This window comes from Branchiostoma floridae, unplaced genomic scaffold (genome assembly GCF_000003815.2).
Source record: "Branchiostoma floridae strain S238N-H82 unplaced genomic scaffold, Bfl_VNyyK Sc7u5tJ_264, whole genome shotgun sequence".
NCBI classification, from domain to species: domain Eukaryota; kingdom Metazoa; phylum Chordata; class Leptocardii; order Amphioxiformes; family Branchiostomatidae; genus Branchiostoma; species Branchiostoma floridae.
Genome location: NW_023365794.1, coordinates 64367 through 74565, shown reverse-complemented (window position 1 = coordinate 74565; position 10199 = coordinate 64367). Strand labels below are relative to the sequence as shown.

Below are 10199 nucleotides of genomic sequence, written 5' to 3'. Positions count from 1 at the left end.
ACTAGATGATAGATTCCATCTCATCACCAAATGATGGCCTAGCCTATTTCTGTCAAATGTTGTTTCTAATCCTTACCAGTACACAAGCTTGAGAATGTGCAACGGAGGGATAAAAGATAGGATCGTGAAAAAACTGAACAAGGAGGAAATATGAAAAGTTGACAAAAAGAAAGTTGGCATAAAAGCTGAATGACGGTAAAGAAACCCCATTTACTCTCGCATGAATGTAGTTACTTACACACATACCCAATACATGCACTTCTAGTTATGTCCCTAAGCGTATCCTTCGCGCTAGATATCTTCTCAAACGTTTGCTACATGTGGAATTCGTTAATATAACTGGTACCTTGTTGTAAATTGTCATTTTAAAGTGTTGTTTTTGACATGCTTCGAGACCTCGAATACCATTTCACATGTTCTATATCTGTATGAAGCAGGGGTCGAGATTAAAGTAAAGCGGGAAAATAGATCTGGAAACGATTAGTATTAAAATTGATTCGTAATACGAAGGGATGTAAAGATCACACACAGTTTTACGAGACCCTCTTTGGAAAACGAAGTTGGCGACGCCACACATCGAAATTAAGGAACAGAAAAGGAGAAGACAACAACGGAGAAATGACCGTCAATAGTAACGGTATTTATTGACACACATTGTCAACATAGTTTTCCTCCCACGAAGTTTCAATTGTTCCTCTTTTTCCAAATAGAAGCTCCTCATCTAACACCCACGCTATTGTCCACCTGTCGCACCTGTCCACACCTTAGCTTTACCTGTGAACACCTGAGCGGAAGTTACGTTAGCGTGACTGTGTGAACACAGGATGTCTCCTTATCTGTTATATGTCCGTTTTTATCAGTACATATAGGGAAGAAGCACCCCTGTCTATCTATGACCTGCTTCCTCTTTTCCCGGGAGATTCCCGGAAGAAATTTTAGACTGTCTCAACCAATTATTTTACAGGGAACGTTTGTCAATTATTACATATTTTACAACACTTTAGCTATGGATTTGTAATGTTATTTGAGACAATGTCTTTTCATTCTACGATGTAAAATATTTACAAGTTGTGAATGCAATATCTATAGGAATTTTACGTTAATATTTAGGCAGTTAATCTAATTGCTTGTAAAAAGCCCCCCTCGGGTTAAAATGGACCGTTCCTTTGATGCGTCACAGAGATTACGTAGGGGGCAGACCCGACTTATCATCATTACACGGAGTAGCAGCCGTGAGATAGGACGTCTCAACTTTCTTCCTCGTTCCGCTTTCTTATATCGCCCCAGCCAGGCCTTACTTTCAAAACTAAGATTTTGCATTGTCTTCCGAGGGATAGTTTAAGAAACATGCCGACCCTAGCTTCTGCCGATTCTCTGGACTACCAAGGTAGGTTCGGTGTTTAATTTGTTTGAATCTGTCTGGTGTATGTACGATAAATAAATGATTGGTGATAGCAGCCCTCTTTTGATCCACCAATACTTCCTCCTGATGTGTTGTTTGGCATGAGAGCATGTTTTGTGTCTCAAACTATAAAATACATTTTCTGAAATCGGTATCTCTTAGACTACACCTTAGCTTGCCTATGCAAGACGCGGAGCTTATTTGTAAAATATTACAACGTCTGTATGACTCAGTGAGATACAGTGCTTTTATGTTTTTGCAAATATCAATCCGCCTGAGACTAAACTTAAATGTTGTTTTCTTTTGAATACCATCATTTCTTTGCATATAGCTGTTGATCGTAGACAACGAAATGTTGTAAGTTAAAACATGCGCAAATGGCAAGTACAGATACTTGACTTGTTACGTTTTCTGTCGCGTTGTATCGTTCGTCTGACTTTCTGACATCCTTCGGTGAACTTAACCATATATAGACCTTGACGACTGGGAAGGATTTTTTGCAAAGATATGATATTTCCTTATGATATTTTATTGTTAGTACAGCTGTAGGGACTGGACAGCATGTTGATTGTTTTGAAACGTTGGAATTATGTGCGTTCGTGTGAATCACACATGTATGTATGTATGTGCACGCCAGCTGCAAGTGTCACCATCCCCTCCCCCTCCCTATTGTGTGCTCCATAACGTTCCCATTGCGACCATCTGTCAGTCTGGTCCCACTCCCGACACTGTGTAACTGCCGTCACTGTGTACGACTACTTAACTGGTCTCCTCACGTAAAGGGATAGGTCACTCACTGGCTAGGGCTTTCAAATCACGGACAATACAAATGTATCTTTAGTGTACCGGGTACATTTCTTTTCGAGTTGTGAAAATCTTATTTTTGTAAGGTAGGGAAATTTTAGTGTTTGAGTACTAAATGGCTAAATTTGATTTAGATCAGTCACGCCCAATAAAATCATGTACCATTAAGCGATAAATCCTCATATTGTATGCACCACTTCGTCTTGATGGCAAGTGATGATGCCCAGTCACGGATGTTGTGTTTTTATCAAAACTCCAGTTTCAACTTGTTCAATGCAACAATGGTTAAAGATACTGTATCTAGTATTAAAACATTTATACAATTACCAAGAAGCGAGAGGAAGTCGAATGTCTTAGAATAGACTAGACGCACATCTACATATATGGATGTGTATGATTGTTTCCATTGTTACATATATGTGATTCTTACCTGTACTTGTGACCTGTACTTAGCCCAGTGGGGCAAAAATGTGCAATAAAGGTCTTCATTCATTCAATAAAGATTTCATTAAAATATGGAGTTCCTAACAGAAGGTACAACACATTACTTACACCTGCTGCGGTCTAATGTATACAGAGAAAGACCACGGATCCGGAACGTTGGTCATTTAGTGCCCATTTCCCTATCCCCAGGGCCTGTAATCCTGACATGGGCGCATTACATCAACCACATCCCGGCCATTAGGCGCCCTGCCCGGCACACATGTGGGACAATGACTCAATAATGACTCACACGGGGCGCCGGGACTGGGATGATGTCATCGTGTTGATCCCACCTGGGAACGGGGATTCCCCTCGACTTCCATATATGGAGGAACCATATCGATTTCCGGAATACATACCTTATCATGTATCAGATTACATTTGTCATCATCATCATCATCATCATCATCATTATCACACGAAGAAACCTTTTCCTTCTTTCATATGTGGTTTATTGTAAGAAGACATCAGCCATTGAAGACATGGATAAACATATCCAAAATTTCATTTCGGCTATAATGCTTGCATTCTCCTACTTAGAGCTACCCGCGACCCTAAAGCCCCGGTCACAAAGCGCGTACGATTTCTTGCGATGGTATATTCCGCATATCGTACGATGAGCGCAGTAAATCGCAGCAAAATCGTAAGCAAAATCAGCCATCGCAACGCATCGGATGGTGTTCAAAATTTTTCCAGCGTCGTACGATTTTTCACTTGTCTCTTTTGAATAGCCGCCTGGCCGCTTTTGTGCTTCTTTAACCAAAAAAATATGTACTAAGCTGTTGAAAACCTTCCTATAATATATTTAACTGTAAAAATAAATTAAAAGAGACCGCGACAACAAGAGCATTACAAGAAAAGTTCAAATCAAGCGTGAGTACTGGTATGATTATCTCGGCCTGCTTGCCGGCTCTACGTGTCAGGCTCTTTCGAAGATCGTATCATGATATGCTATCAACAAAAAGATGCCATCATACAAAAATCATATCATAAGCATTATATCATATATATTTCCGACCCATAGAGCCTGCCTTTATGTTCGAGTTGTCCCCATGGTTATTACGATTATGGTAAACTGACCTAAGACCGACGAGAGCTTAGATTTCATCTAATTATAAACTCACGTGCATGAAGCGATCAAACAATTGTCTGCATCACCTGTGCGGGGCGCGCTGTTCTCTGGTTGCGACTGTGGCAGTTGCGACTGATATATTTTCCCTTTTCGTCAATATCCAAAATATCAGGGAAAACTGAAACCATCACAACATGCTAACAATTCATAAATCTATAACCTCATCAGTAGACAAAAATTGCCATAATGAAGTCTGCTATGGGGGCAAATAAAATCTTACGACGATAGCGAAATTTTGAACATGTTCAAAATCCGTTTCAGCTCTATTTTTCGCCATACGACGCTCCCCGATTTACTATGATTCACTGCGATTGACGCAGGCACGCTCTTATGACCTCATCGTACGATGCACTACGCGCTTTGTGACCACGGCTTTATATATTTAAACCATTGCTTCCGATTCTCCCCCGACTTACGACGCACTGCGCTTATCCTGCGCATCGGAAGGAATCGCAAGGAATCGTACGCGCTTTGTGACCGGGGCTTTAGAGTAATGAATACCTTGGACCTGTGTTGGAGATTGTACTATCAATAGTACTTCATATTTCGATGACAATTTTGTGAAAAATTGATTGTCCAAGTCAATGATTTTGGCCTGAGCCTCCTAGATGCTTCTGTCACAAACTGTCGTCTCCCCATCTGATGAACATCTCTGTTGTATATCCTGCAGGAGGTAAGCAGTATGGAGAACTCAAGAGGAGGCAGGAGGAGATGCTGGATGAGATTAACCAGGTCAGTTCTCGCGAGAAACTTTGATAGTAGAGTGGAAAAATTATTAGAAAATGATTTTTTGTCAATTAGGTGAAAGCAATTATCTTCTAATGACTACGGATCATTAGAAGATATCAAGATGTGCGAACTTGGGTTTGTAGCTTTCATCATTATGTACATGAAAAACATAGTTTAACTGCAGTGGTATGTACCTAAGTGCTGTATTTTCTAATAGATCTAGAAAAAATAATAGGTAATAAAACCTTATGACGTAATCCGTATTGCCCAAAATCGGATTTCGAATTTTTTCATGCCCATCTATCAATAGTCCTTCGGCTTAAACTTCATTCTTTCTTAATTCACTAATGAGTTAAATGATGGAAGGTCAAAATGCCAATTTAGCCAACCTTAAAACATTAATGTCTCAAGATCTGAGTTCTCGCGAGAAAAACTGGAACTTAATGTCTCAAGATCGGCTAAGGAGCTAAAATAGTGGGACAGAGCTGGTCCAGAAACAACAGATCACTCGACGAAACCATTTCACTTTCTTAGATGTATCGTCACCGGATATGATTTGGTTAAAAGAGAAAGGAAGAAAGAACGAAAACACGTCTGTAGGGACCACTGTCTATTCCCATGGAAAACAGATCAGAGCTTTTGATGTGTAAAGGTGTGGACAGATGTAGTTAGGCCGGGCCTCAGGTGAGGCAATCGGGCCAACAACAATCTAGACACTAAGTACACGTTTGCTGTTAATAAACGTTAAACTATCGTTAGAAATATATCTCTATCGGAACGCTAGTATTATATTAGTGTTTAGGGTGTCTGTAATGACAGTGTGGAATAACAAGTTACACAATATCTTTCTCTGAGCACAACATGGAGTTTTCTTTTTTTTTAGATATGTAAAGCGAGTATAAAACGCCTTTCGGATTCTCAGTCCGGAATCCGTCGTCAAATGGTTTAATCAGATGTCCGTATGCTTGGAGACATTTCGCCTTGGAGTCACGCACATTTCTTGCCTCATGTATGGGAACAATCCATTTCGCTATCGAGGAACAAAAACAAACTTCGAGTTCACACGCCTGACTGTTGTGTGTTTATCCACGGAGACCCTTGAAGGTTCGTGCCACATCTCTAGTGTTGTAATGAGACCCATCTGTCTGTACAGTAGGGCTTGTCGTACACACCGGGTTAATCCTGGCAGATTACATCTGATGACAGTCTGGTGACATTGACGTTGGTCGTTCTCTTCAGCATCTGTCAACGTCCAACATCCATTGAAATGTTTGCAACCGGGTTTGGTCGTCCGTAGTAACGTTTAATAGTCTCCTCTGGTTTACGTCAGTGAGGCTGGGAGAGGATCGGCGTTTAGGGTGACTACGTACGGTTTTCCGTAACTAAAAGCTGATCTAAACTGTTTGTAAGAAAACGTACCGGAACCTTTTTGTTGTGCCGGTAGATGTGTTGTCAATTAATCATTCCCATTTTCGTTACAGGAGTTCCTGACAGATGACGACTACAAAGAGGTGGAGGAACTGGCCGACAGGTTGGAGTCATCGAAAAGTGAGTCTTCTCATGATCATAATTTGAACCATTGTTTTATATATGCACGCAGGGCGCATTGAAGACATAGTGGCGATTTGTCGTCCCTGGTTAAAGAAATAAAATGAAATGAAATAACAAATGGTATGGCTGTTCCATACGGGCCATTTCAAATGGGACGAATTTTATGTGAAGGCCGTGATTTTTGTTGCTGAATCTTTATTTCTTTCGTTCCTCATTTTCAGAGACGTTCATGGAGATGGATGAAAACAACAACGGAGAGCTCGGTAAGTAGTGGTGACTTAGTATCACGCGAAAGAAGTTTGAAGTGCTTCCTATAATGAAATCCATGTAAGTCTGTATAAGGAATATAAAATGCGTTCAGTCTGTAATCAGACATGTACGAAATCCCGACATGCTACTGTGTCCAACTATCAGACAGATTGCTTTAGATATATTAGACGTGTCGGAAAAAAGCATTAACTGACCAAATCACATACACTATTGATCTACCATCAAAACCGATGCGAAAAACAAATTTTTTACAGGTATGATGGAGGTGAAGCGTATGATGGAGAAGTTAGATCAGGCCAAGACTCACCTGGAGTTGAAGAAGATGATAGCGGAAGTGGACACCACCGGAAGGGGCGTCATCACCTACAGGGACTTCCTGGGGATGATGCTGGGCTCCAAGAGCTCTGTTCTCAAACTGTAAGTACTGTCCGGATGTCTGCGATACGTGTGGCTTAGTAACGCTACTTTACAGCTATGTTGATATTTATTGTTGTGTTGTTATTGTGTTGTTTATATGTATGCAAATATGCCCAGGATTACCCGAAAAACAGGTCTAGGTTGACCTGAGCTGTATTTTCCTGGTTAAATAAATAAAGTGAAAAGTAAAGTGAAAGTGTGTAGCATCAAATCCGTCCTTTGTACAACACAATTGGAAATTAGTTCGCTCCACGTATTGACAAATGACGACATCTATTTTTTTTGAGGGGGTAGAAGTGTAAATCTGTAACATTTGTCAATTTCACATAAAGTTCGATAAAAGAAAATAACACTTGCCAGAGTCAAGAAAGAATTGAAACTTTACCGGCAACTCGGAAAAGAGTTTTACAATGAATGGATCTTCATGAACGGTCCATTCCCATTTAGACTAACGTCACATTTCCAAACCGGAGCCCGGTCAGGCTGTTTGTGTAAATTGTATATAGTATTTATTACGTTAAAATATGCCACATAATGCAAACGACCATTCTCTCTATGTCTTGTGTAGCTTGGTGTCTTTTATATCATACTTTTCGTTCCCGAAATATGCCCGGCCGAGCCCCGGGTTGGAAATGTGACGTAGGCTTTGACAGGTATTGTTTTTCTTTATATTCTGTAATGTTGGTTTTGGTAGTTTCTTGGACATCATGGATGTCTGTGTAATGTCTCCTTTTGTATGCCTTACAGGATCTTGATGTTTGAGGAGAAGAAGAAGGAGAAGGAGAGGCCGAAGGGAGTAGCGCCCAAACGTGACCTCGCCAGCCTACCCTAGATCAACATTAGATAACGCCCGGCCCGTCCCTTGCCGCTTTCTACTAGTCTATGGAAGAATTGAGTGATGGTTTACTCTATTGGAACCTTTTGTACATACATACATCAATGAAATAACGATTTTGTAAGGAATGGTTTTGTATGGGCTCCTTTAAGGTGGCGTGAAAAGCGCATTAAGATCAGGCGGAGTGCTTGGAATGCGTTTTCTTTTTTTTAACGAGGTGGTCCTAGAATCATGTAGTCAAATTCATGTATTAGTTCTTATTGTTTAATCTTCCATTAATCACAGTGTAGAAATAGAATGTCGAGATTTAGATAACCAAGATGGATGTGTATTGGTTTCCATGTATGTTATATGTAACATGGGAAGGGCTATAGATGGGTTACAAATAGTTAAAAATGACCATTATATGTAGGCTAGAAATGTGATGCAGGTTTTAAAGCAGGGCTTGGAGGCATCTGTTGAAATATTATTTCGGCCAATTTCAGCATTGGGTATAGAATACCTACTCATGGAAATTAAATACTGGTGCCTTTTTTTAAGGTTCATGATGTCCTAAACCTGTACATTACTTGTCATACTTTACTTCATTGAGAATCAAGACTGCTAGAGGAAGACTGTTTGTGTATCATTTTAAGATACACAAATCCCATTTGCTGTTTCCAATAAACTGAAAGATACGTTTGTAAAAAATTGTCTCCTTCGTTGTTCTGGATTCATATATAAAGCCTCAGCAGTACTCTATAATTAAGCAAAACATCACCAATTGGAATTGCAAACTGATGAACAGAAAAGGTTGGTAAAGAAATACATGGACAAGAAGCTTAAGGATGCCCCACTCCTTATATAGAACAGAACATCTCTGTCCATCAGCACTTATCACACCAGGCTCTTAGCACGTTTGTATTTAGCCTTTGCCCCAATTCCTACTATCCTTATCTATACACAAAAACAGGAAAGTGTAATCATTTGATGAGGAACACAGTCCATATCGTACATACTTCTGATAAGAACAAGCAGGGATAGAAATTCTTAATGTCTCTTTAGGAATGTAAAATTCAAAGAAAAGGGAATCATTTTCTATCCAATAATGTTCAGGAGAAATAATGTAACCAATCTTTTATTTCAGTACAGTAATACAAATTGTCTAGGGTATTCAAATATGGTACAAAGCAGAAAATAACTTACTGTATGATAAAATTTTAACTTAATCCAACAAACATCTTGACGTACGTGTACATAGCTGTCCTGCACAAATATACACCTTAAAATGATACACCACTCTTGCTGTAGACCTTGTAACAATGTGCAATTCATTGCTTTTGTAGACCTTCGCAATGTTGTGCACTTCAATGTTCCATTCAAAGACAAAAGCAGCTGTAACCTTTTCCAGACTGATAAGTCAATGTTAGGTCTGCGTGGAATACAGGAAACACAAAGTTTGTTTCATTACAGTGTCACCAACTGAAGCCGTAGCCAAACATTCCTAATGTCCAAGCAGATCTTGTGGTGGCATAAGCTGGGGAAGGAGTTAAGCCAGCAAAAGGGTTCATTGGCCACCGCTATTACCCGATAATAGCCTTCGGCCAGTGGGTTCTGTCGCAGATCTTTGCGGTGGCAAATGAACTCCTATGCCGGCTAAACTCGGCAAAATTCCTTCCCTGCTGCTTATGATACAATCTTATGTCAGGGCAAGATCTGCTTGGAGATTGAAACGTTTCACTTTTGGAAACAAACCACAGCAAGACCCAAGCATCTGATCTGCACAGCACTCAACACATACGAACAAACTTTTCATTACAAATTATTGTAATACTGTCTGTTTAACCACCGATACATGCTTACAGCCTACATGTATGTAGTCTGGTGAACAAGCAACTGGAAGCCAGCTCTCAAATGAAGTTGCCTGGGGATGGTAGGTGGACATTGTTTTGGCTGTGTTCCAGGCTACATAACTAAATGTACAACAAACTACACACAAAAAATAGTGACCTTACCAATATCATTATTCATATGTAGAAAGAGATCAAACAGCTAGCTTTATTATATCCAAATATTTCCTCTAAGATAAACATTATATATTTTCCTTCAAACCTCTTAACAATTAATGCCTACATATATATTCCAATGCATGACTTCTTGATACAGATAGAAATGCAAGCAATGTATACCAATAGTTTTGTTATAACACAGATTAGCAATCAGAGAAATATATCAATGACCTTTGATGTGTAGAGCATGTGAATATTGCACTATGTGACATGATCACGTCCAAGCAGATGTTAATTTTTTCTGAGAGCACTGTCAGAAAAAAAATCAGATCTGAAAACATTACCATTTTCTACCCAAACATCTGCTTGGAGATTAGGGAGGTGGTAGCCCAAGCAATACTGCTGTCTTTGTCATGAAAAATACATCTTGTCTATGACTGATGTCTTTTTTTCCCCCATAAGGCAGCAAGTCTTGATAATCATTTGCTAATACTAGTAGTATGTTGCTGTGAGATTTTCTTGTCATCACAAATGTACATGATTTTAAGGCATCCTCTGTATAAATGTTTACCAGCTTTGGAATCTACT

The 10199-nt window shown here is 39.7% G+C and overlaps 1 protein-coding gene across 1 annotated transcript; it reads left to right on the top strand.

Moving 5' to 3' along the window:
* The first annotated feature begins 1202 nt into the window (after nucleotides 1–1202).
* LOC118408634 (allograft inflammatory factor 1-like) lies at nucleotides 1203–8083 on the top strand. The gene is made up of 6 exons (XM_035809479.1): nucleotides 1203–1387; nucleotides 4492–4553; nucleotides 6032–6098; nucleotides 6323–6364; nucleotides 6626–6788; nucleotides 7536–8083. Exons 1-6 carry the CDS (start codon nucleotides 1348–1350, stop codon nucleotides 7618–7620), a joined length of 459 nt encoding a protein of 152 aa, XP_035665372.1. The 5' UTR covers nucleotides 1203–1347; the 3' UTR covers nucleotides 7621–8083.
* Nucleotides 8084–10199: the final 2116 nt, after the last annotated feature.